We start from the raw sequence: 27,762 nt of genomic DNA on the forward strand, positions 1-27,762 counted from the left end.
CCTCCCTCCTCCTGTAGGACAGCTGTGGCCAGGCCAGACTCCCTCCCTCCGTAGGCCTTTTGTGGCCAGGCCAGACTCCCTCCCTCCCCCTGTGGGACAGCTGTGGCCAGACTCCCTCCCTCCCCCTGTAGGACATCTGTGGCCAGACTCCCTCCGCTGTGTGCGTAACAGGTGGATAACGTGTGTGTGCGTAACAGGTGGATGTGTGTGTGTGTGTGTGTGTGTAACAGGTGGATAGCAGGTGTGAAGTATACATGTCAGCTCTCTCACCTTGGCTTTGTCCCTCATGGAGCCTTTGCCAAGTACAGAGATTTTGGCCCCAGTCTCTTCCTGAAGGCGTTTGATTGTGTTGCCCTGAGGGCCAAGAATCTTCCCCACAAAGTTGAACTGGAAACAGGACAAACAAGAAGAGCTTTAGACTACAGAAGAGGATTCCTTGTGTAACAGCATGTGGAGAAGCAGATGGCTTCAGAAGTCTGAGGTGCTGGTTGCCCTGAGGTGCTGGTTGCCCTGAGGTGCTGGTATGGTACTTGAGACAGAACAAACAAGACCAGGTCAGCCAACAAATGAAGCCCGTTTAAACATTACAGGACTACAAAAATAATCATTACCAAACGAGAGTTCCACATCCCACTGGGAACAGACGTCATTAACAAAATGTTTAAACATTATTTTATTTTTTTACACATTTGGTTGTTAACTAGCATGAAATCAACAGATCTCACATCATTGAATTTTATAGTTAAAACTTGGCTGAAAAAAAAAAAGACTAAATTCCCTTAGTTTTGATGACTTTCTTCAAATCTAAAATCCGTTTTCCAAACTGAGTCAACGTCCCGCACACTGAATGTTTCCATGTGATTTCAACAAAAACTATGTTGACGGGTCAGTGAATAAGGCTTCTAGAGAGTGTTGAAAAGACACTGTTCTTCGGTACCAGTTGCGTAAAGCAGTGTTTTCAGAGTGGGTCTTATGACCTTTTCCAATACGACATGCGGAAGACCTTCAACTAGGTGTCAGGAATTACACAATCAAAAAGTATTTGAAACATGAAGCAACTATAACGGAAACAATTGTGCAAGCCGCCAGCCAGACTGGCCCACACACACACACACACACACACACACACACACACACACACACACACACACACACACACACACACACACACACACACACACACACACACACACACACAGTAAAGCGTCCCGCCAGCCATGTAATCACCATGGAAACACAGAGGTTTAGTACCACTTTAAATAATGAGGGTGGAGGAAATCTATTTTTTTTAAAACCCACTGATCATTGTCCCTCGGGGAGAAACATTTGACTGACATGTTTTACCTCCCACTGAAACACTTCCTCACAAGGCCTTAACCCAACAGTTTCTTAATCTCTTCAAAAATAAAAAAAAAAACAAGAGCTGTTGGATAAGGGCTTGTAAATAAGCGTTTCCCGGGTAATGTCTACATTTATATTCGTCTCACGTGACAAATAACGTTTGATTTGGAGCCCCCCCCCCCTAAAGCATGGCTGAGAGCTTGCATACTCCCAGACACCTGCTGCTGAGTGAAGGTCAGGAGACGAGAGGGGTGGAAGGCTTACCCTCGGATACTGTTTGACGGGTATGAGCACGCGTTCCTTCAGTTTGATATTCTTGACGGTGAAAAGGTCCAGATACGAGTCTCCTCCTTCCTTCTTGGGCTCACCTTTCTGGACTCTCTCGATTTCTACAAGGGAGAATTCAAACCACGAAATCTTACTATGTTGTACCGATGCAGTTACGGTTAGAAGTCACACACATGAAAGAGCCTCAAGTCATGACAGCGTCTCAGTATGCCACGCGCAAACGTGTCAACTACACTAACAGCCGGGAGTCAGAGGGTCGCTAGCAGCTGTGTCTTCTGTACTAATCTAAACTTCATGGACCTGCCACACAGGTACTGTACCACTCAAAGGCACCTAGGCATGTAGTATATTGTTATATACTATCCTTTGACCAGCTAGTGACACACTGACACGTTGCATTGTCCCACTACAGTAGCCACTATCTAACAGGCTGACCACTATCTAACAGGCTGGCCACTATCTAACAGGCTGGCCACTATCTAACAGGCTAGCCACTATCTAACAGGCTAGCCACTATCTAACAGGCTGGCCACTATCTAACAGGCTGGCCACTATCTAACAGGCTAGCCACTATCTAACAGGCTAGCCACTATCTAACAGGCTAGCCACTAACAGGCTGGCCACTATCTAACAGGCTAGCCACTATCTAACAGGCTGGCCACTATCTAACAGGCTGGCCACTATCTAACAGGCTGGCCACTATCTAACAGGCTGGCCACTATCTAACAGGCTGGCCACTATCTAACAGGCTGGCCACTATCTAACAGGCTGGCCACTATCTAACAGGCTGGCCAGCCACAATCTAACAGGCTGGCCAGCCACAATCTAACAGGCTGGCCAGCCACAATCTAACAGGCTGGCCAGCCACAATCTAACAGGCTGGCCAGCCACAATCTAACAGGCTGGCCAGCCACAATCTAACAGGCTAGCCGGCCACAATCTAACAGGCTAGCCGGCCACAATCTAACAGGCTAGCCGGCCACAATCTAACAGGCTGGCCGGCCACAATCTAACAGGCTGGCCAGCCACAATCTAACAGGCTGGCCGGCCACAATCTAACAGGCTGGCCGGCCACAATCTAACAGGCTAGCCGGCCACAATCTAACAGGCTAGCCGGCCACAATCTAACAGGCTAGCCGGCCACAATCTAACAGGCTAGCCGGCCACAATCTAACAGGCTGGCCGGCCACAATCTAACAGGCTGGCCACAATCTAACAGGCTGGCCACAATCTAACAGGCTGGCCACAATCTAACAGGCTAGCCACAATCTAACAGGCTGGCCACAATCTAACAGGCTAGCCACTATCTAACAGGCTAGCCACTATCTAACAGGCTAGCCACTATCTAACAGGCTAGCCACATCTAGCACTATAAAGAGAAGACGTTTTAAAATGGTAATTATTAGCAGTACTGGACAAAAATTATATGAGGGACAAAGTGAGATATACGGAATATTATTTTTTTTGCATTGTGACTCACTGATAGACCTGGTGGCAACCCACCTGAAACGTTGAGTATACAGTATGTTTTGAGTATACAGTATGTTTTGAGTACACAGTATGTTTTGAGTACACAGTATTTTACGAGACAATAAACCAGGACACTTTTCAATTTCAAGCAACAATGAACCATCATTCCTTCATCTGTGAACTCAAAAAGGTACTGACAGCCACCAGAGGGTCTTGATACGGTCATAAGGCTAAACAACCTATAAACTACCTCCACCAAGTGGTGGGTTACGGTACTGCACTAGATGTCCATTCCAGGAGGTCTGGATTATAACGCAAAACACATGGGTGGAAAGGACAGATCCAGCTGGAACACCAGGCTACACACCGTTTCAACCATGTTAAATCACTCAGTGCTGTGCTTCTCCAGATTTCAGCCTTTCAAAATAGAGTTCAGCTGTAATATTTTACACATTTGACTGAACTGAAAGGGCCTGTTTCCCGGACAGAGTAACCGTTATTTCCTTGGAGAATCCCCACTGAGCCTGCCATTTAGTCCAGGACTAGTATTCAAATGTGTTCGTGAAACCAGCCCCCCCCCAAAAAAAATCTATATATATATATATATAATAAGAAAAAAATCAACCCAGAAATGGTAGCATCTCGTAACTAACCGAGTCACTTCCACCGTGTTTAGGCAGACAAACTGCTTAATTGTTACACTGCTATCGTCACACAGTTACACTGTATCAAACTGACCCCGTTGTAGAAAAATATATAATTACAAATACATTTACAGACGTATTAACATGTGTTTCTTGTGCATTTTTAAATGTATTTGGCAAATGTAAAATAAATTCCAGAAATATTTGAAATGGTTATTGTTTTCTCTTAAACGTCAATAAATCAGCCCCTTGTGCGGTTGTTTGCTAGTCAAACCAAGAGTCCGAACAAAACGTGCTTGTCTCGCCACACACACACACACACACACACCTTTTGCTTCAATAGTAGGCTACTCAGAATGAACCATCACAAAGGGTAATATGCGATTTATAAAAACGTTTTAAAGACACATGCAACTATGAATTGTTTTTCTCTGTGCACTCACCCACATTAGAAATGCAAAAGGTTTCTGCACCACCTGCCGAGGGGGCAGAAAACATGGTATTTTGTGCGTGTTTGCTGTGGGCAACGACCACATAATAATGGAGTTATCTGCCACACAAAGACGCCAGAACGTCCCACCACGGTCTCTGGTTTGAGCGCACAGAAAGACCACTGAAAATAGAGATGCATAGAGTATGCGATAGGGCGAGACTTCGGATAGGTTACCATGTGCGCATGGAAATACACAAACTCCATAAAAGCTATATTTCACAGTATCATTCAACCGGGTTGTTAACCTGTGTCTAGACCGTGTCACCCTGTAAGTGCAGTGGGGTGACGGGTCGACGGTTTGCAGACCCACGTCAGCGGTCCCGTCTAGTCAAGGTGCGTCGTTGTCAAAACGCACCTTTAAAAAAAATATATATATATATATATCTTATCGCAAAGGCTAAAATATCAATCATTTTACTCGAGGCGGGACATTTGCCAATAAAATGTGTTTTTACCTGTAGATAAAAGTTTCATAGCGTGCGTAAACGAGACATCCATACGGTCCTTCTCCGCGAGAAGCTCCGGGAGATACTCGCTTTCTTGATTCTCCATTTTTGAGTTTAAAAATCAGTTCGTAATGCAAAATGTGCAATTAAAAATCAAGCTTTCAGTGGGTAGAAAAAGATAAATAAACAGAAGAAGAAATAGTCCACTTTAATGTCCACGTCTTCGCATGTAGAGCTCTCGCTGCTATAGCGCACCGCTACTGACAACTGCGGATAGGTGCTCCTGTCGCGGCGCCTTGACTTTATGAAAATGGGGACGGAAGCATGCGGTCCGTCGAATAAAGAATACACGGAAGTGAGCTCAGCGCGATGCAGCCAATGATGTATATAAACCATGGATCGCTGATGCTATGTATTGGCCAATGAGAGGCTGTAAAACCCACTCGGCGGCCATATTGGCACTCCTCTGAAACACAGTCCCACAGTCCCATAGGAATGAATTCGATAGTGCTTCATTTATATGTTTCAAGGACAAAATTACATGTATTTATGTTGTAGTGGGGACAGTAACATTAGTACTTTCGAAAAGATTATACCTTAGGATATTTGTTTAATATATTTTTTTGTTTGTACATTTAGCTTACATAGCCTGATATAATTTCAAAGTATGTTATTAACGTTTATTTAACTAGGACAGTGAGTTATTAAGAAATAAATTCTTATTTACAATGACAGCATACCCCGGCCAAACCCTAACACGTACGATGCTGGGCCAACTGGCCATTTTTAACTCTACCTCTAAGCCACTGGTCAACTCTACCTCTAAGCCACTGGTCAACCCTACCTCTAAGCCATTGGCCAACTCTACCTCTAAGCCATTGGTCAACTCTACTGCCAAGCTACTGGTCAACTCTACCTCCAAGCCACTGGTCAACTCTACCTCCAAGCCACTGGTCAACTCTACCTCTAAGCCATTGGTCAACTCTACTGCCAAGCTACTGGTCAACTCTACCTCCAAGCCACTGGTCAACTCTTACCTCTAAGCCATTGGTCAACTCTACTGCCAAGATACTGGTCAACTCTACCTCCAAGCCACTGGTCAACTCTACTGCCAAGCTACTGGTCAACTCTACCTCCAAGCCACTGGTCAACTCTACCTCCAAGCCACTGGTCAACTCTACCTCCAAGCCACTGGTCAACTCTACCTCCAAGCTACTGGTCAACTCTACCTCCAAGCCACTGGTCAACTCTACTGCCAAGCTACTGGTCAACTCTACCTCCAAGCCACTGGTCAACTCTACCTCCAAGCTACTGGTCAACTCTACCTCCAAGCTACTGGTCAACTCTACCTCCAAGCCATTGGTCAACTCTACCTCCAAGCCATTGGTCAACTCTACTTCCAAGCTTTCTCTCAGAACAATTCTCTCTCTCTCTCTCTCTCTCTCTCTCTCTCTCTCTCTCTCTCTCTCTCTCTCTCTCTCTCTCTCTCTCTCTCTGTCTCTCTCTCTCTGTCTCTCTGTCTCTCTCTCGCTCCTCTCTCTCTCTGTCTCTCTGTCTCTGTCTCTCTCTCGCTCTCTCTCTCTCTCTCTCTCTCTCTCTCTCTCTCTCTCTCTCTCTCTCTCTCTCTCTCTCTCTCTCTCTCTCTGTCTCTCTCTCTGTCTCTCTCTCTCTGTCTCTCTGTCTCTCTGTCTCTCTCTCGCTCCTCTCTCTCTCTGTCTCTCTGTCGCTCTCTCTCTCTCGCTCCTCTCTCTCTCTCTCTCTCTCTCTCTCTCTCTCTCTCTCTCTCTCTCTCTCTCTCTCTCTCTCTCTCTCTCTCTCTCTCTCTCCCTCTCTCTCTCTCTCTCTCTCGTTCCTCTCTCTCTCTGTCTCTCTGTCTCTCTCTGTCTCTCTCTCTCTCTCTCTGTCTCTCTCTCTCTCTCTCTCTCTGTCTCTCTGTCTCTCTCTCGCTCCTCTCTCTCTCTGTCTCTCTGTCTCTCCTCTCTCTCTCTCTCTCTCTCTCTCTCTCTCTCTCTCTCTCTCTCTCTCTCTCTCTCTCTCTGTCTCTCTGTCTCTCTCTCTGTCTCTCTGTCTCTCTCTCTCGTTCCTCTCTCTCAATTCAATTCAATTCAATTCAATTCAAGGGCTTTATTGGCATGGGAAACATGTGTTAACATTGCCAAAGCAAGTGAGGTAGACAACATACAAAGTGAATATATAAAGTGAAAAACAACAAAAATGAACAGTAAACATTACACATACAACAGTTTCAAAACAGTAAAGACATTACAAATGTCATATTATATATATATATATATATATATACACAATGTACAAATAATTAAAGGACACAAGATAAAATAAATAAGCATAAATATGGGTTGTATTTACAATGGTGTTTGTTCTTCACTGGTTGCCCTTTTCTTGTGGCAACAGGTCACAAATCTTGCTGCTGTGATGGCACACTGTGGAATTTCACCCAGTAGGTATGGGAGTTTTTCAAAATTGGATATGTTTTCGAATTCTTTGTGGATCTGTGTGATCTGGGGGAAATATGTCTCTCTAATATGGTCATACATTGGGCAGGAGGTTAGGAAGTGCAGCTCAGTTTCCACCTCATTTTGTGGGCAGTGAGCACATAGCCTGTCTTCTCTTGAGAGCCATGTCTGCCTACGGCGGCCTTTCTCAATAGCAAGGCTATGCTCACTGAGTCTGTACATAGTCAAAGCTTTCCTTAATTTTGGGTCAGTCACAGTGGTCAGGTATTCTGCCGCTGTGTACTCTCTGTGTAGGGCCAAATAGCATTCTAGTTTGCTCTGTTTTTTGTTAATTCTTTCCAATGTGTTAAGTAATTATCTTTTTGTTTTCTCATGATTTGGTTGGGTCTAATTGTGCTGTTGTCCTGGGGCTCTGTAGGGTGTGTTTGTGTTTGTGAACAGAGCCCCAGGACCAGTTTGCTTAGGGGACTCTTCTCCAGGTTCATCTCTCTGTTTGTGATGGCTTTGTTATGGAAGGTTTGTGAATCGCTTCCTTTTAGGTGGTTGTAGAATTTAATGGCTCTTTTCTGGATTTTGATAATTAGTGGGTATCGGCCTAATTCTGCTCTGCATGCATTATTTGGTGTTTTACGTTGTACACGGAGGATATTTTTGCAGAATTCTGCGTGCAGAGTCTCAATTTGGTGTTTGTCCCATTTTGTGAAGTCTTGGTTGGTGAGCGGACCCCAGACCTCACAACCATAAAGGGCAATGGGCTCTATGACTGATTCAAGTATTTTTAGCCAAATCCTAATTGGTATGTTGAAATTTATGTTTCTTTTGATGGCATAGAATGCCCTTCTTGCCTTGTCTCTCAGATCGTTCACACCTTTGTGGAAGTTACCTGTGGCGCTGATGTTTAGGCCAAGGTATGTATAGTTTTTTGTGTGCTCTAGGGCAACAGTGTCGAGATGGAATTTGTATTTGTGGTCCTGGTGACTCGACCTTTTTTGGAACACCATTATTTTGGTCTTACTGAGATTTACTGTCAGGGCCCAGGTCTGACAGAATCTGTGCATAAGATCTAGGTGCTGCTGTAGGCCCTCCTTGGTTGGTGACAGAAGCACCAGATCATCAGCAAACAGCAGACATTTGACTTCGGATTCTAGCAGGGGGAGGCCGGGTGCTGCAGACTTTTCTAGTGCCGCGCCAATACGTTGATATATATGTTGAAGAGGGTGGGGCTTAAGCTGCATCCCTGTCTAACCCTACGACCCTGTGTGAAGAAATGTGTGTGTTTTTTGCCAATTTTAACCGCACACTTGTTGTTTGTGTACATGGATTTTATAATGTCATATGTTTTACCCCCAACACCACTTTCCATCAGTTTGTATAGCAGACCCTCATGCCAAATTGAGTCGAAGGCTTTTTTGAAATCAACAAAGCATGAGAAGACTTTGCCTTTGTTTTGGTTTGTTTGGTTGTCAATTAGGGTTTGCAGGGTGAATACATGGTCTGTTGTACGGTAATTTGGTAAAAAGCCAATTTGACATTTGCTCAGTACATTGTTTTCATTGAGGAAATGTACGAGTCTGCTGTTAATAATAATGCAGAGGATTTTCCCAAGGTTACTGTTGACACATATTCCACGGTAGTTATTGGGGTCAAATTTGCCTCCACTTTTGTGGATTGGGGTGATCAGTCCTTGGTTCCAAATATTGGGGAAGATGCCAGAGCTAAGTATGATGTTAAAGAGTTTTAGTATAGCCAATTGGAATTCTCTCTCTGTCTCTCTCTCTCTGTCTCTCTCTCTCTGTCTCTCTCTCTCTGTCTCTCTCTCTCTTTCTCTCTCTGTCTCTGTCTCTCAACCCTCGGTGCCCCCAGGATTTAAACCCTGGTGTGTTGTCAAGGTAAGCTACAGTATGACTGAACAACCCTCGGTGCCCCCAGGATTTAAACCCTGGCGTGTTGTCAAGGCAAGCTACAGTATGACTGAACAACCCTCGGTGCCCCCAGGATTTAAACCCTGGCGTGTTGTCAAGGTAGGCTACAGTATGACTGAACAACCCTCGGTGCCCCCAGGATTTAAACCCTGGCGTGTTGTCAAGGCAAGCTACAGTATGACTGAACAACCCTCGGTGCCCTCAGGATTTAAACCCTAGCGTGTTGTCAAGGCAAGCTACAGTATGACTGAACAACCCTCGGTGCCCCCAGGATTTAAACCCTGGCGTGTTGTCAAGGCAAGCTACAGTATGACTGAACAACCCTCGGTGCCCTCAGGATTTAAACCCTGGCGTGTTGTCAAGGTAGGCTACAGTATGACTGAACAACCCTCGGTGCCCCCAGGATTTAAACCCTGGCGTGTTGTCAAGGCAAGCTACAGTATGACTGGGGGCCTGACCAGGAAGCCTCAGACAAAATGCATTTTAGAATGCATGCTGCCGCTGTGTGGTCAAAACAGTCATTACTCCCCAGTTACATTTATTTTAACGTAATCTTTATTTAACCAGGCTAGTCAATTAAAAAAACTACACCTTCTTATTTACGACGACGGCCTGGCAAGAGGCAAAAGGTCTCCTGTGGGGATTTAAAAACAACAACAATAAAAAACACAAACAACGTAAGACAACCGCACAAATACTACAGGAAACAAACAGTGTGTGTGTGTGTGTGTGTGTGTGTGTGTGTGTGTGTGTGTGTGTGTGTGTGTGTGTGTGTGTGTGTGTGTGTGTGTGTGTGTGTGTGTGTGTGTGTGTGTGTGTGTGTGTGAAGTAAAACAACACGCTTCCTTACGTAAGGCAACACAAACTAGTGACAACTAGAAACAGCTACATGTCTCAACAACCTCTTCATGTATTTGTCCTTTGACCTCGTCTAGGGACACCAGGTCCTGTAGTTTTAGGTCTGCTTGGAGGGAATTCCATCACCAATTAGCAATTAGAATGATTCACTAGTGGTTAGAGTGTAGAGGAGGCAGGTAGCCTAGTGGTTAAAGTGTAGGGGCGGCAGGTAGCCTAGTGGTTAAAGTGTAGGGGCGGCAGGTAGCCTAGTGGTTAAAGTGTAGGGGCGGCAGGTAGCCTATTGGTTAAAGTGTAGGGGCGGCAGGTAGCCTATTGGGGAGCTGTATAATCGGGTGGGAGGTAGCCTTTTGGGGAGCTGTATAATGGGGTGGGAGGTAGCCTAGTGGTTAGAGTGTAGAGGTGGCAGGTAGCCTAGTGGTTAAAGTGGAGGGGCGGCAGGTAGCCTATTGGGGAGCTGTATAATGGGGTGGGAGGTAGCCTAGTGGTTAGAGTGTAGAGGTGGCAGGTAGCCTAGTGGTTAGAGTGGAGGGGCGGCAGGTAGCCTAGTGGTTAGAGTGTAGAGGCGGCAGGTAGCCTAGTGGTTAGAGTGTAGGGGCGGCAGGTAGCCTAGTGGTTAGAGTGGAGAGGCGGCAGGGTAGCCTAGTGGTTAGAGTGGAGGGGCGGCAGGTAGCCTAGTGGTTAGAGTGTAGAGGTGACAGGGTAGCCTAGTGGTTAGAGTGTAGAGGCGGCAGGTAGCCTAGTGGTTAGAGTGGAGGGGCGGCAGGGTAGCCTAGTGGTTAGAGTGTAGAGGAGGCAGGTAGCCTAGTGGTTAGAGTGGAGGGGCGGCAGGTAGCCTAGTGGTTAGAGTGAAGGTGCGGCAGGGTAGCCTAGTGGTTAGAGTGGAGGGGCGGCAGGGTAGCCTAGTGGTTAGAGTGGAGGGGCTGCAGGGTAGCCTAGTGCTTAGAGTGGAGGGGCGGCAGGTAGCCTAGTGGTTAGAGTGAAGGTGCGGCAGGGTAGCCTAGTGGTTAGAGTGAAGGTGCGGCAGGGTAGCCTAGTGGTTAGAGTGGAGGGGCGGCAGGGTAGCCTAGTGGTTAGAGTGGAAGGGCGGCAGGGTAGCCTAGTGGTTAGAGTGGAGGGGCGGCAGGGTAGCCTAGTGGTTAGAGTGGAGGGGCGGCAGGGTAGCCTAGTGGTTAGAGTGGAGGGGCGGCAGGTAGCCTAGTGGTTAGAGTGGAGGGGCGGCAGGGTAGCCTAGTGGTTAGAGAGGAGGGGCGGCAGGGTAGCCTAGTGGTTAGAGTGGAGGGGCGGCAGGGTAGCCTAGTGGTTAGAGCGGTGCAAGTTCAAACCCCTGAGCTGACAAGATACAATTCTGTCGTTCTGCCCCTGAACAGGCAGTTCCTAAGCCGTCATTGAAAATAAGAATTTGTTCTTAACTGACTTGCCTAGTAAAATTAATTATGGTTTTATTATAAAGGGGCTTTACCACATATCTAAACACATTTTGGTGCACAGATTCGTTTACAGAATTTCATGGTGTGCCATGAAGGGGGAGGGGTTATGATTTATTAGTCCGGTGTTCTGTGTTTCATGGGTGGCCTGCATGGAACTGAATTTCAATTGGCTCATAAAACGAGGAATTACTTTTTCTTGGCAGGTGGGTACAGTCCCAAATCAGATAAATCTCTCCTTTGCCTTCAGTCTTGCCCTTAATAATCCTCTTTCACTCCCTAAATTAGGTCCTCACAAAGAAGTCAGGGTCCTAGGAGTCAACAAGGGTCCTAGGAGTCAACAAGGGTCCTAGGAGTCAACAAGGGTCCTTGTAGTCAACAAGGGCAGACTTGAAAAGTTAATGTTCTTGAATTAGAAATTTGTATGAAAAATAAAGAATAAGCACAGTCTTCCCCTTCGCCTCCCATTAAAGGACAAAAATGCATGGCGGTGAGAGCACTAGCCAGGGTCAGGAGAGGGGTCATGCTCAGTTTAGCATCGCCACGAGGACACGGGAACCTTTCTGTTCTGTCACACCTGTTTAGCTCTTTAACACCCACACTACCCCCCCAGCTTCTATCACTCGATTATCTCACTTCTCTGCATCTCTCTCTCTACCCTCTCTCTCTGCATATCTATCTCTACCCTCTCTCTCTCTGCATCTCTCTCTCTACCCTCTCTCTCTCTACCCTCTCTCTCTCTGCATCTCTCTCTCTCTACCCTCTCTCTCTCTGCATCTCTCTCTCTCTCTACCCTCTCTCTCTCTACCCTCTCTCTCTGCATCTCTCTCTCTACCCTCTCTCTCTGCATCTCTCTCTCTACCCTCTCTCTGCATCTCTCTCTCTCTACCCTCTCTCTCTCTGCATCTCTCTCTCTCTACCCTGTCTCTCTGCATCTCTCTCTCTCTACCCTCTCTCTCTGCATCTCTCGCTCTACCCTCTCTCTCTCTCTAACACCTCTCTCTCTCTGCATCTCTCTCTCTACCCTCTCTCTGCATCTCTCTCTCTACCCTCTCTCTGCATCTCTCTCTCTACCCTCTCTCTCTCTGCATCTCTCTCTCTGCATCTCTCTCTACCCTCTCTCTCTCTGCATCTCTCTCTCTACCCTCTGTCTCTGTTTTCTCTCTCTCTCTACCCTCTCTCTCTCTGCATCTCTCTCTCTACCCTTTCTCTCTCTGCATCTCTCTCTCTACCCTCTCTCTCTCTGTTTTCTCTCTCTCTCTACATCTGTCTCTCTGCATCTCTTCTCTTTCTCTGCATCTCTCTCTCTCTCCTGTTTTGCATACCTCACTCTCTTTCTCTCTCTACTTCTATTTCTTCTGTTTCGCACATCTCTCTCTCTCAATTTCAATTTCAGGGGCTATATTGGCATGGGAAACAAATGTTTACTTAAATATAGGTTGTATTTACAATGGTGTTTGTTATTCACTGGTTGGCCTTTTATTGTGGCAACAGGTCACAAATCTTGCTGCTGTGATGGCACACTGTGGTATTTCACCCAGTAGATATGGGAGTTTATAAAAATTGGGTTTGTTTTCGAATTCTTTATGGGTCTGTGTAATCTGAGGGAAATATGTGTCTCTAATATGGTCATACGTTTGGCAGTTGATTAGGAAGTGCATCTCAGTTTCCACCGACGCATGTCTTGTATTCAAGATCCTTAATGGCCTGGCTCCCCCTCCACTCAATATTTTTGTTAAACAGAAAACCCAGACATATGGCAGCAGATCCACAAGGTCTGCCATGAGAGGTGACTGTATAGTTCCCCTAAGAAAAAGCACCTTTAGTAAATCTGCATTCTCTGTGAGAGCTTCCCATGTCTGGAATACACTGCCATCAGACACACATAACTGCACCACATATCACACTTTCACAAAATGCTTGAAGACATGGCTAAAGGTCAATCAGATTTGTGAACATGGTCCCAGCTGTGTGTTGCCGCTTTCCATGTTGTCTGTTGTCTGTTGTCTGTAGCTTGTGAGGTGTGGAAACACTTTGTTGCTTTTATGAATTTTGTCTTGATGCTTTTTGTCCTATGTTGCTCTGTCTGTATGCTATGTCTTGCTTGTCCTATGTTGCTATGTCTATGGTGCTATTGTCTATATTGTAATTGTTTTTAATAACCTGCCCAGGGACTGCGGTTGAAAATTAGCCGGCTGGCTAAAACCGGCACTTTTACTGAAACGTTGATTAATGTGCACTGTCCCTGTAAAAATAAAATAAACTAAACTAAAAACCTAATTTTGTGGGCAGTGAGCACAGAGCCTGTCTTCTCTTGAGAGCCATGTCTGCCTATGACAGCCTTTCTCTATAGCAAGGCTATGCTCACTGAGTCTGTACATAGTCAAAGCTTTCCTTATTTTGGGGCAGTCACAGTGGTCAGGTATTCTGTCTCTCTCTCTCCCTCCCTCCCTCCCTCTGTCTCTCCCTCTCTGAATATGAGTGTTCTTTGGTTTGTGTGACGATGCTGAGGAGTCAGAGGGCAGCTATTACTGAAGACAGAGGGAGAATAATTTTAGATTTTCCTGGTTTGACATAAAGTTGTCTGAATTGTTTTTTCGAGTAAAAAAAACGATGTTGATGCAAGCACAAAGTTTGGTTAGCATGCGTCACTTAAGATCTCTCCTCTCTCTCTCTCTCTCTCTCTCTCCCTCTTTCTGTCTCTCTCTCTCTCGCTCCTCTCTCTCTCGCTCCTCTCTCTCTCTCTCTCTCTCTCTCTCTCTCTCTCTCTCTCTCTCTCTCTCTCTCTGTCTCTCTTTCTCTCTCTCTCGCTTCTCTGTCTCTCTCTCTCTGTCTCTCTCTCTCTCGCTCCTCTCTCTCTCTCTCTGTCGCTCTCTCTCTCGCTCCTCTCTCTCTCGCTCCTCTCTCTCTCTCTCCTCTCTCTCTCTCTCTCTCGCTCCTCTCTCTCTCTCTCTCTCTCTCTCGCTCCTCTCTCTCTCTCTCTCTTCCTCTCTCTCTCTCTCTCGCTCTCGCTCCTCTCTCTCTCTCTCTCTCTCTCTCTCTCTCTCTCTCTCTCTCTCTCTCGCTCCTCTCTCTCTCTCTCTCTCTCTCTGTCTCTCTCTCGCTCCTCTCTCTCTCTCTCTCTCTCTCTCTCTCTCTCTCTCTCTCTCTCCTCTGTCTCTCTCTCTCGCTCCTCTGTCTCTCTCTCTCGCTCTCCTCTGTCTCTCTCTCGCGCTCTCTCTCTCTCTCTCTCTCTCTCTCTCTCTCTCTCTCTCTCTCTCTCTCTCTCTCTCTCTCTCTCTCTCTCTCTCTCTCTCTCTCTCGCTCTCTCTCTCTCTCTCTCTCTCTCTCTCTCTCTCTCTCTCTCTCTCTCTCTCTCTCTCTCTCTCTCTCTCTCTCTCTCTCCTCTCTCTCTCTCTGTCTCTCTCTCGCTCCTCTCTCGCTCCTCTCTCTCTCTCTGTCTCTCTCTCTCTCTCTCACTCCTCTGTCTCTCTCTCTCGCGCTCCTCTGTCTCTCTCTCTCGCGCTCCTCTGTCTCTCTCTCGCGCTCCTCTGTCTCTCTCTCGCGCGCTCCTCTCTCTCTCTCTCTCTCTCTCTCTCATATAAACTAAGAAAAGAATAAGTGGTATAGTGAATAAGTGATATAGTGAATAAGTTATATAGTGAATAAGTGAATAAGTTATATAGTGAATAAGTGATATAGTGAATAAGTGAATAAGTTATATAGTGAATAAGTTATATAGTGAATAAGTTATATAGTGAATAAGTGAATAAGTTATATAGTGAATAAGTTATATAGTGAATAAGTGAATAAGTTATATAGTGAATAAGTGATATAGTGAATAAGTGAATAAGTTATATAGTGAATAAGTTATATAGTGAATAAGTTATATAGTGAATAAGTGAATAAGTTAGTGAATAAGTTATATATTGAATAAGTGAATAAGTTATATAGTGAATAAGTTATATAGTGAATAAGTGAATAAGTTATATAGTGAATAAGTGAATAAGTTATATAGTGAATAAGTGAATAAGTTATATAGTGAATAAGTGAATAAGTTATATATTGAATAAGTGAATAAGTTATATATTGAATAAGTTATATAGTGAATAAGTGAATAAGTGGTATAGTGAATAAGTTATATAGTGAATAAGTTATATAGTGAATAAGTGAATAAGTTATATAGTGAATAAGTGAATAAGTTATATAGTGAATAAGTTATATAGTTACATTTACATTTAAGTAATTTAGCAGACGCTCTTATCCAGAGCGACTTACAAATTGGTGCATTCACCTTATGACATCCAGTGGAACAGCCACTTTACAATAGTGCATCTAAATCTTTTAAGGGGGGTGAGAAGGATTACTTTATCCTATCCTAGGTATTCCTTAAAGAGGTGGGAATACCTAGGATAGGATAAAGTAATCCTTCTCACCCCCCCTTAAAAGATATATAGTGAATAAGTTATATAGTGAATAAGTGAATAAGTTATATATTGAATAAGTGAATAAGTTATATAGTGAATAAGTTATATAGTGAATAAGTGAATACGTTTTTTATTTTATTTTTTTATTTTTATTTCACCTTTATTTAACCAGGTAGGCAAGTTGAGAACAAGTTCTCATTTACAATTGCGACTTGGCCAAGATAAAGCAAAGCAGTTCGACAGATACAACGACACAGAGTTACACATGGAGTAAAACAAACATACAGTCAATAATACAGTATAAACAAGTCTATATACAATGTGAGCAAATGAGGTGAGAAGGGAGGTAAAGGCAAAAAAGGCCATGGTGGCAAAGTAAATACAATATAGCAAGTAAAACACTGGAATGGTAGTTTTGCAATGGAAGAATGTGCAAAGTAGAAATAAAAATAATGGGGTGCAAGGAGCAAAATAAATGAATTAATTAAATACAGTTGGGAAAGAGGTAGTTGTTTGGGCTAAATTATAGGTGGGCTATGTACAGGTGCAGTAATCTGTAAGATGCTCTGACAGTTGGTGCTTAAAGCTAGCGAGGGAGATAAGTGTTTCCAGTTTCAGAGATTTTTGTAGTTCGTTCCAGTCATTGGCAGCAGAGAACTGGAAGGAGAGGCGGCCAAAGAAAGAATTGGTTTTGGGGGTGACGAGAGAGATATACCTGCTGGAGCGTGTGCTACAGGTGGGAGATGCTATGGTGACCAGCGAGCTGAGATAAGGGGGGACTTTACCTAGCAGGGTCTTGTAGATGACATGGAGCCAGTGGGTTTGGCGACGAGTATGAAGCGAGGGCCAGCCAACGAGAGCGTACAGGTCGCAATGGTGGGTAGTATATGGGGCTTTGGTGACAAAACGGATTGCACTGTGATAGACTGCATCCAATTTGTTGAGTAGGGTATTGGAGGCTATTTTGTAAATGACATCGCCAAAGTCGAGGATTGGTAGGATGGTCAGTTTTACAAGGGTATGTTTGGCAGCATGAGTGAAGGATGCTTTGTTGCGAAATAGGAAGCCAATTCTAGATTTAACTTTGGATTGGAGATGTTTGATATGGGTCTGGAAGGAGAGTTTACAGTCTAACCAGACACCTAAGTATTTGTAGTCCACGTATTCTAAGTCAGAGCCGTCCAGAGTAGTGATGTTGGACAGGCGGGTAGGTGCAGGTAGCGATCGGTTGAAGAGCATGCATTTAGTTTTACTTGTATTTAAGAGCAATTGGAGGCCACGGAATGAGAGTTGTATGGCATTGAAGCTTGCCTGGAGGGTTGTTAACACAGTGTCCAAAGAAGGGCCAGAAGTATACAGAATGGTGTCATCTGCATAGAGGTGGATCAGGGACTCACCAGCAGCAAGAGCGACCTCATTGATGTATACAGAGAAGAGAGTCGGTCCAAGAATTGAACCCTGTGGGTTCAGGTCCGGACAGCAGACCCTCCGATTTGACACACTGAACTCTATCAGAGAAGTAGTTGGTGAACCAGGCGAGGCAATCATTTGAGAAACCAAGGCTGTAGAGTCTGCCGATGAGGATGTGGTGGTTGACAGAGTCGAAAGCCTTGGCCAGATCAATGAATATGGCTGCACAGTAATGTTTCTTATCGATGGCGGTTAAGATATTGTTTAGGACCTTGAGCGTGGCTGAGGTGCACCCATGACCAGCTCTGAAACCAGATTGCATAGCAGAGAAGGTATGGTAAGATTCGAAATGGCCGGTAATCTGTTTGTTGACTTGGCTTTCGAAGACCTTAGAAAGGCATGGTAGCATAGATATAGGTCTGTAGCAGTTTGGGTCAAGAGTGTCCCCCCCTTTGAAGAGGGGGATGACCGCAGCTGCTTTCCAATCTTTGGGAATCTCAGACGACACGAAAGAGAGGTTGAACAGGGGTGGCAACAATTGAATAGGTTGAATAGGGGTGGCAACAATTTCGGCAGATAATTTTAGAAAGAAAGGGTCCAGATTGTCTAGCCCGGCTGATTTGTAGGGGTCCAGATTTTTCAGCTCTTTCAGAACATCAGCTGAATGGATTTGGGAGAAGGAGAAATGGGGAAGGCTTGGGCGAGTTGCTGTTGGGGGTGCAGTGCTGTTGACCGGGGTAGGAGTAGCCAGGTGGAAAGCATGGCCAGCTGTAGAAAAATGCTTATTGAAATTCTCAATTATGGTGGATTTAACAGTGGTGACAGTGTTTCCTATCTTCAGTGCAGTGGGCAGCTGGGAGGAGGTGTTCTTATTCTCCATGGACTTTACAGTGTCCCAGAACTTTTTTGAGTTAGTGTTGCAGGAAGCAAATTTCTGCTTGAAAAGGCTAGCCTTGGCTTTTCTAACTGCCTGTGTATAATGGTTTCTAGCTTCCCTGAACAGCTGCATATCACGGGGGCTGTTCGATGCTAATGCAGAACGCCATAGGATGTTTTTGTGTTGGTTAAGGGCAGTCAGGTCTGGGGAGAACCAAGGGCTATATCTGTTCCTGGTTCTAAATTTCTTGAATGGGGCATGTTTATTTAAGATGGTTAGGAAGGCATTTTTAAAAAATATCCAGGCATCCTCTACTGACGGATGAGATCAATATCCTTCCAGGATACCCCGGCCAGGTCGATTAGAAAGGCCTGCTCGCTGAAGTGTTTCAGGGAGCGTTTTACAGTGATGAGTGGAGGTCGTTTGACCGCTGACCCATTACGGATGCAGGCAATGAGGCAGTGATCGCTGAGATCTTGGTTGAAGACAGCAGAGGTGTATTTAGAGGGCAAGTTGTTTAGGATGATATCTATGAGGGTGCCCGTGTTTAAGGCTTTGGGGGGTACCTGGTAGGTTCATTGATCATTTGAGTGAGATTGAGGGCATCAAGTTTAGATTGTAGGATGGCTGGGGTGTTAAGCATGTTCCAGTTTAGGTCGCCTAGCAGCACGAGCTCTGAAGATAGATGGGGGGCAATCAGTTCACATATGGTGTCCAGAGCACAGCTGTGGGCAGAGGGTGGTCTATAGCAGGCGGCAACGGTGAGAGACTTGTTTTTAGAGAGGTGGATTTTTAAAAGTAGAAGTTCAAATTGTTTGGGTACAGACCTGAATAGTAGGACAGAACTCTGCAGGCTATCTTTGCAGTAGATTGCAACACCGCCCCCTTTGGCAGTTCTATCTTGTCTGAAAATGTTGTAATTTGGAATTAAAATTTCTGAATTTTTACTGGTCTTCCTAAGCCAGGATTCAGACACAGCTAGAACATCCGGGTTGGCAGAGTGTGCTAAAGCAGTGAATAGATCAAACTTAGGGAGGACGCTTCTAATGTTAACATGCATGAAACCAAGGCTATTACGGTTACAGAAGTCATCAAAAGAGAGCGCCTGGGGAATAGGAGTGGAGCTAGGCACTGCAGGGCCTGGATTCACCTCTACATCGCCAGAGGAACATAGGAGGAGAAGAATAAGGGTACGGCTAAAAGCAATAAGAATTGGTCGTCTAGAACGTCTGGAACAGAGAGTAAAAGGAGGTTTCTGGGGTCGATAAAATAGCATCAAGGTATAATGTACAGACAAAGGTATGGTAGGATGTGAATACAGTGGAGGTAAACCTAGGTATTGAGTGATGAAGAGAGAGATATTGTCTCTAGAAACATCATTGAAACCAGGAGATGTCATTCCATGTGTGGGTGGTGGAACTAATAAATTGGATAAGGTATAGTGAGCAGGACTAGAGGCTCTACAGTGAAATAAGCCAATAAACACTAACCAGAACAGCAATGGACAAGACATATTGACATTAAGGAGAGGCATCCTTAGTCGAGTGATCAAAAGAGTCCAGTGAGTGGAGTGGTTCGTTTGGGGGGTCACGGCGATTTAGACAGCTAGCCAGGACATTGGTAGCAAGCTAGCATAGGATGGAGGTCTGTTGTTAGCCACCTCTTGCGTTCCGTCAGTAGATTAGTGGGGTTCCGTGTGGTAGAGGGGATTAGTCCAAATCACACAACAACAAAAATAAAATAAAAACAATAGATATAGTTATAGAGGCCCAAGAAGAAACATAATAATAATAAAAATAAATAAATTGTCCGATTGTCTATTCTGAGAGCAGCCGGTAAGACAGCTAACGGTTAGCAGGCCGCAGATGGGCGTTCAGGGTAACGTCGCGATGGAGGAGCCAGCCAGATCTCCTTCGGGTAGATAACGTTGGCAGTCCAGTTGTGAAGGCCCGGTGGGGCTCCGCGTAAGCAGTAAAACGGGTCCGGATAGGTGACTGCAGCCCAGGAGTGATTGATGGAACTCAGGAGTGATTGACTGAGCTGGCTTGCTCCGGAGTAATTGATGTTTGCTCCGGAATCGACGAGAGCAGATAGACACACAGATAGCAGCTAGCTAGCTGTGAGATCCGGGAATGAATGTCCAGAGAGCAGTTGAAATCCAAGGACATGGAGAGAAAAATTGGTCCGGTATGTTCCGTTCCGAGCCGCGCTGCGCCGTACAAAACTGGCAATAGATTTTCGAGCTAAAGGATACCTGATGACCACAAACCGTGGTTAGCTGAATACTAACGATTTGCCAGTAAAGAAGCTAACTAGCTTCTGAACTAGCTTCTGATTAGCTCCTGGCTAGCTTCTGGTTAGTTTCTGGCTAGCTTCTTGGAGTTTCTGGCTAGCTTCTGGCTAGCTTCTTGGAGGATTGCAGATTTGAGGTAAATAATACTTATTTATAAATATAAATTGGTGAGGCGGGTTGCAGGAGAGTGTTTTGAAGATGAGTTGATGGAAAATAAAAAATAAAATGTACGTGAAAAAAAGTTGTAAATGTATATATATATATATATATATACAGGACACGACAAGACGAGAACAAAATACGTCTGAACTGCTATGCCATCTCGGGCAAAGCTAGCTTTAGAGTTAGCTTTCTGCAAGTGATAAGTGATATAGTGAATAAGTTATATAGTCAATAAGTTATATAGTGAATAAGTTATATAGTGAATAAGTGAATACGTTATATAGTGAATAAGTTTTATAGTGAATAAGTTATATAGTGAATAAGTGATATAGTGAATAAGTGATATAGTGAATAAGTTATATAGTGAATAAGTGATATAGTGAATAAGTGATAGAGTAAATAAGTGGTATAGTGAATAAGTGATATAGTGAATAAGTTATATAGTGAATAAGTGATATAGTGAATAAGTTATATAGTGAATAAGTGATATAGTGAATAAGTGACGGAGTGAATACGTGATATAGTTATGGAGTGATAGTGAATAAGTGACAGAGTGAATAAGTGAATAAGTGAATGAGTGAATGAGTTAATAAGTAATTGTCATTGGAATTTCATAATTCCAATAATTGTACATTAATTAAATCACTCAGTCTATTTTATAAGAATTTGTAAGATTCCTATTTGCATAAAATAGACAGAGACCAGTCTTCTCAAAATTAGATAATAGTATTTATTATCGGAGCGCGCTGCCATGAAACCACGAACAACAGTTTATATACAAAATATGACGTCATAGGTTATAAAATGTCCTTCCCCCTATCGACCAGGACAGAACAGGTTCAATAGTTTATTCCAACCCTCTCGCTCGCTCACTCCAGACACACACTTATCTAGATTAACTTCTGGAATCTTCACCTTCATACATCACTATTTAGAAGACAGTTCCAGATAATGGAAAACCCAGGAAACACTATCTACCTTATCTAAACATCCCAGAGCTAAGTTGAGTCGGTTCAACCATAGGTTAACAACCCTTTTTGCTTACTTAAAAACCCACAATTCCAGTCTTCTCCAGCCTAGCTGGAATGGTATTTATTTTATTTAATTACCCCCTGTTTCATGCTCCACAATCCCTTCCTTATGAATTAATATTATTAATCAGTTATAGTTCTATTTAAAATGTAGATATTGTTTAGTCATTATTCATAAAATTCCTAACAGTGATATAGTGAATAATTGATAGAATGAATAATTGATAGAGTGAATAAGTGATATAGTGAAAAAGTGAATAAGTGATAGAGTGAATAAGTGATTGAGTGAATAAGTGAATGAGTGAACAAGTGAATAAGTTAAACAGTGAATAAGTGAGAGTGATAGAGTGAATATGTGAATAAGTGAATGAGTGAATAAGTGGGGAAAGCAGAATATCAAAACACCAGACCATGAGTCTAGGAAAGTAGAGTATGAAAACACCAGACCATGAGTCTAGGAAAGTAGAGTATGAAAACACCAGACCATGAGTCTAGGAAAGTAGAATATGAAAACACCAGACCATGAGTCTAGGAAAGTAGAGTATGAAAACACCAGACCATGAGTCTAGGAAAGTAGAGTATGAAATCACCAGACCATGAGTCTAGGAAAGTAGAGTATGAAAACACCAGACCATGAGTCTAGGAAAGTAGAGTATGAAATCACCAGACCATGAGTCTAGGAAAGTAGAGTATGAAATCACCAGACCATGAGTCTAGGAAAGTAGAGTATGAAAACACCAGACCATGAGTCTAGGAAAGTAGAGTATGAAATCACCAGACCATGAGTCTAGGAAAGTAGAGTATGAAAACACCAGACCATGAGTCTAGGAAAGTAGAGTATGAAAACACCAGATCATGAGTCAAGGAAAGTAGAGTATGAAAACACCAGACCACGAGTCTAGGAAAGTAGAGTATGAAAACACCAGACCATGAGTCTAGGAAAGTAGAGTATGAAAACACCAGACCATGAGTCTAGGAAAGTAGAGTATGAAATCACCAGACCATGAGTCTAGGAAAGTAGAGTATGAAAACACCAGACCATGAGTCTAGGAAAGTAGAGTATGAAATCACCAGACCATGAGTCTAGGAAAGTAGAGTATGAAATCACCAGACCATGAGTCTAGGAAAGTAGAGTATGAAAACACCAGACCATGAGTCTAGGAAAGTAGAGTATGAAATCACCAGACCATGAGTCTAGGAAAGTAGAGTATGAAAACACCAGACCATGAGTCTAGGAAAGTAGAGTATGAAAACACCAGATCATGAGTCAAGGAAAGTAGAGTATGAAAACACCAGACCACGAGTCTAGGAAAGTAGAGTATGAAAACACCAGACCATGAGTCTAGGAAAGTAGAGTATGAAAACACCAGACCACGAGTTCTGAATGAAACACGTATTGTAGCCGGTATATGGAGCCAGTGTTGGCAGTGACACTAGTAAATTAATGTTCTTCTTCAACGGTTGCCGGTAATCCATGATCTGTCATCTTCAACGCGATACGATCATTTCATTCCATGAATTATCATATTCCTCCTTCTCTGGTATGATGAATGTATCTGTGTGTGTGTGTGTATGATGAATCTGCTGCAGTATTAGAAACTGGGACAGCCACCCTGAGGGCTTATCGCATGCTCTCTCGTCTTTTCACCGGGGCTCACCCAGATCTAGGATGCTTTGTTTCCTCTGATTATGATGTGTGTATTGGCGTGTGTATGTGTGTCCCAGCTAGTACATTTGGTTCCTTGTAAGATGAGGGAATGTACATTTTTCCTGGTTTCCCATTGATTCTGGGAACCAAGCCTGGCGTCCTCATCCAAATCGAAAGCTTTCTAAAACATTCTGTGAACGAAAGGGAATGTTTAGCTTACGGTGTACAAACAAAATAGTTTTGCAAGATTAGTGCCTAAGCAAATTAATTTCCATGTGTTAATCTGTGTTAGGAGTTCAAAACAGTTAACCCAAACTAAGATAGTAGTAGGTATGTAGGTATTACAGACTGGGTCAGGGACAGTATAAAAATATCAGTGAAGACACTTGCCATCTGGTCAGCGCATGTTCTGAGTACGTGTTCTTGTAATCTGTCTGGGCCCTAAAGCCTTGTGAATGTTAACATGTTTAATGGTCTTACTAACATTGGCTACGGAGAGCGTGATCACACAGTCCTCCGGAACAGATTTTGCTCTCATGTGTGGTTCAGTGTTGCTTACTTGTAGCTCTAGCCTTTGGAACAGTGTGGATGTTACCTGTAATCCATGGCTTCTGGTTGGGATATGTACGTACGGTCACTGTGGGGAAAGACGTCTTCAATGCACTTATCAATGAAGCCGGTGTCTGATTCCTCAATGCCATCGGATGAATCCTGGAACATATTTCAGTCTGTGCGAAACAGTCCTGTAGCTTACCATCCTCTTCATCAGACCACTTTCTGTTTGAGTTTTTGCTTATTCAAAAATGTCAAGCTCAGCGAAAAGGAATAGCAAAGTAGCAGAATTGGTCAGGAGCGGGTGTAGTGAAATGCTTGTGTTCCTAGCTCCAACAGTGCAGTGGTAACTAACAATTCACATCAATACTGTCATGTACACTCCCTCTCCGGCGCTTGAGGTCGTCAACCCTCCAGGCAAGCTTCAATGCCATACAACTCTCCTTCCATGGCCTCCAACTGCTCTTAACTACATTTACATTTACATTTAAGTCATTTAGCAGACGCTCTTATCCAGAGCGACTTACAAATTGGTGCATTCACCTTAATTAAGTAAAACTAAATGCTCTTCAACCGATCGCTGCCTGCACCTACCCGCCTGTCCAACATCACTACTCTGGACGGCTCTGACTTAGAATACGTGGACAACTACAAATACCTAGGTGTCTGGTTAGACTGTAAACTCTCCTTCCAGACCCACATCAAACATCTCCAATCCAAAGTTAAATCTAGAATTGGCTTCCTATTTCGCAACAAAGCATCCTTCACTCATGCTGCCAAACATACCCTTGTAAAACTGACCATCCTACCAATCCTCGACTTCAGCGATGTCATTTACAAAATAGCCTCCAATACCCTACTCAACAAATTGGATGCAGTCTATTACAGTGCCATCCGTTTTGTCACCAAAGCTCCATATACTACCCGCCATTGCGACCTGTACGCTCTCATTGGCTGGCCCTCGCTTCATACTAGTCGCCAAACCCACTGGCTCCATGTCATCTACAAGACCCTGCTAGGTAAAGTCCCCCGTTATCTCAGCTCGCTGGTCACCATAGCATCACCCACCTGTAGCATGCGCTCCAGCAGGTATATCTCTCTGGTCACCCCCAAAACCAATTCTTTCTTCGGCCGCCTCTCCTTCTAGTTCTCTGCTGCCAATGACTGGAACGAATTACAAAAATCTCTGAAACGGGAAACGCTTATCTCCCTCACTAGCTTTAAGCACCAGCTGTCAGAGCAGCTCACAGATCATTGCACCTGTACATAGCTCATCTATAAATAGCCCAAACAACTACCTCTTCCCCTACTGTATTTATTTATTTATTTTGCTCCTTTGCACCCTAGTATTTCTACTTTGCACACTCATCTACTGTCAAATCTACCATTCCAGTGTTTTACTTGCTATATTGTATTTACTTTGCCACCATGGCCTTTTTTTTGCCTTTACCTCCCATATCTCACCTCATTTGCTCACATCATATATAGACTTGTTTATACTGTATTATTGACTGTATGTTTGTTTTACTCCATGTGTAACTCTGTGTCGTTGTATGTGTCAAACTGCTTTGCTTTATCTTGGCCAGGTCGCAATTGTAAATGAGAACTTGTTCTCAACTTGCCTACCTGGTTAAATAAAGGTGAAAAAAAACCTAGCCTCTCCAAGAACTTCATGATGACAGAAGTGAGTGCTACGGGGCGATAGTAATTTAGTTCAGTTACCTTTCCATTCTTGGGTACAGGAATGGTGGCCATCTTGAAGCATGTGGGGACAGCAGACTGGGATAGGGAAGGATTGAATATGTCCGTAAACACACCAGTCAGCTGGTCTGCGCATGCTCTGAGGCCGCGGCAAGGGATTCTGTCTGGGACGGCAGCCCTGCTAAGGTTAACATGTTTAAAATGTCTTATTCATGTTTGCCACGGAGAACGAGAACCCACTGTCCTTGGTAGCCGCGTCGGTGGCACAGTGTTAGCGGGCAAAGAAGGTGTTTAGCTTGTCCGGAAGCAAGACGTTGGTGTCCGCGACGAGGCAGGTTTTCCTTTTATAATCCATGATTGTCTGTAGGCCCTGTCACATACGTCTCATGTCTGTTTCGTCAAATTGCGACTCTTTGTCTGTACTGACGTTTTGCCGGTAACTAGTGTTTGTTGTCGACCATATTCCCACTCACCTTGCCATGGTTAAATGTGGTGGTTCGCGCTTTCAGTTTTGCATCTATCCACAGTTTCTGTTAGGGTAGGTTATAATAGTCACAGTGGGTAAACCATCTCCCATACACTTCCGGATGAACTCAGTCACCGTATCCATGTATTTATTGATATTATTCTCAGGCTACCCGGAACATATCCCAGTCCGCGTGATCAATAATAATCTTGAAACATGGATTCCGATTGGTTAGACCAGCGTTGAATAGTGCTTAGTACAGGTACGTCTTGTTTGAGGTCCTGCCTATAGGAAGGGAGGAGCAAAATGGAGTCGTGATCTGATTTGCTGAAGGGAGGGCAGGGGAGGGCCTTATAGGCATTCCGAAGAGTTGAGTAGCAGTGGTCCAATGTTTTTCCAGAGCGAGTACCACAGTCAATGAGTTGGTAGAACATAGATAGTGTTTTTCTCAAATTTGCTCTGTTTAAAATCCCCAGCTACAATAAATGTCGCCTCAGGATATATGGCTTCCAGTTTGCATAAAGTCCAGGGTAGTCCCTTGAGGGCCATCGTGGTATCGGCTCGATGGGGAATATACATGGCTGTGACAATAACCGAAGATAATTATATTGGGAGGTAATACGCTCGACATTTGATTGTGAGGTATTCTAGGTTGGGTGAACAAAAGGACTTGAGTTTCTGTATGTTATCACAATCACATCATGAGTAGTGGTGCCTTTCTTCTTCCCGGAGAGTTCTTTATTCCTGTCTGCGCGATGTGCTGAGAACCCAGCTGGCTGTATGGACGAGGACAGTATATCCTGAGAGTGTTTCCATTTTAATGGGATCTGGTCAAAAGTAGGGTCATCAAGGCAAAGGGTTGCTATTTGAAAACCATTCCTCATGAAGCTGGTTGAGAGAATGCCAAGAGTGTGCAATGCTGTCATCAAGGGTGGCTACTTTAAAGAATCTAAAATCTAAAATGTATTTTGATTTGTTTAACACTTTTTTGGTTACTACATGATTCCATAATGTAGAAAATAGTATGCATAAAGAAAAACCCTTGAATGAGTAGGTGTTCTAAAACATTTGACCGCTAGTGTAGCTTCCCTTTTAAACAGGAAGAGGGAAAATTAATATCCTCTGGATGAGCTGCTTTTCAGGTTTCTCTTTGATCATGGTGTCTGCCTGTGGTGTGTGTGTGTGTGTGATAAAGATCTATGCTGTGCCTCATCGTTGATGACACGTCGACATAAAAAAAATGCAAAAAAGAAAGAGAGCGAGAGAGATGTAGAGAGAGAGAGAGAGAGAGATACATAAAGAGAGAGAGAGAGAGAGAGAGAGAGAGAGAGAGAGAGAGGGGGATACACAGTATATAGAGAGAGATAAAGAGAGAGAGATGAGAGAGAGAGGAGAGAGATAAAGAGAGAGAGAGATTAGGAGGAAGAGAGAGAGAGAGAGATTAGGAGGAAGAGAGAGAGAGAGAGAAAAAAAAGAGAGAGAAGAAAAAGGAGAGTGTCTGGTTTTCTATTAATGCACCCAAATGTAATTTATCACAACTCTGAATATCACGAGAAATGATTAATGGGAATGTATAATTAGGCATAGAAGCCATTTTCCTGTTCGTTCCCCAAGAAAAATATTCACCATCTCTGAGTTATCAGCAGTTCTCGTTCTCTCTCCCTCTCCAATTCTCTTTATTGGCATGATGTAATAATGTACATATTGACAAAGCTTACTTTGGATATTTACAATATTAAAATAATAAGAATACAAATTGTCAACAGGACAACAGTAACAACAATAACCAAGGGTCAAAACAACTGTACATTGACCAATAACAATAAGCAAAGAGGACATGTGCAGGTTGATTGGTC

The 27,762-nt window shown here is 43.9% G+C and overlaps 1 protein-coding gene and 1 long non-coding RNA gene across 4 annotated transcripts in view; one reads left to right on the forward strand and one right to left on the reverse strand.

The window, feature by feature from the left end:
• The window catches only part of khdrbs1b (KH domain containing, RNA binding, signal transduction associated 1b), a 35,565-nt gene extending 30,537 nt beyond the window's left edge, over positions 1–5,028 (reverse strand). For both annotated transcript variants that reach the window (XR_008073588.1, XM_052472877.1), the window contains exons 1-3: positions 4,692–5,028; positions 1,606–1,730; positions 271–387 (exon numbers count right to left, since the gene is read on the reverse strand). Coding sequence is in view for 1 of the 2 variants with exons in the window: in XM_052472877.1 (XP_052328837.1) it covers positions 271–387; positions 1,606–1,730; positions 4,692–4,788 (339 nt within the window). In the remaining variant the exon portion in view is untranslated. The remainder of the gene's footprint in view (positions 1–270; positions 388–1,605; positions 1,731–4,691) is intronic.
• Positions 5,029–10,085: 5,057 nt separating this feature from the next.
• Positions 10,086–11,244, forward strand: LOC127910128 (uncharacterized). Of its 2 annotated transcripts, none has more exons than XR_008073987.1 (3): positions 10,086–10,112; positions 10,668–10,764; positions 10,961–11,236. It is a non-coding gene; the product is annotated as an uncharacterized LOC127910128 (long non-coding RNA). The 2 variants fall into 2 exon arrangements; XR_008073988.1 differs by lacking the exon at positions 10,086–10,112 and having other exon boundaries at positions 10,513–10,764; positions 10,961–11,125; positions 11,191–11,244.
• Positions 11,245–27,762: the final 16,518 nt, after the last annotated feature.

Source organism: Oncorhynchus keta, chromosome 20 (genome assembly GCF_023373465.1).
Source record: "Oncorhynchus keta strain PuntledgeMale-10-30-2019 chromosome 20, Oket_V2, whole genome shotgun sequence".
Classification (NCBI taxonomy): Eukaryota; Metazoa; Chordata; class Actinopteri; order Salmoniformes; family Salmonidae; genus Oncorhynchus; species Oncorhynchus keta.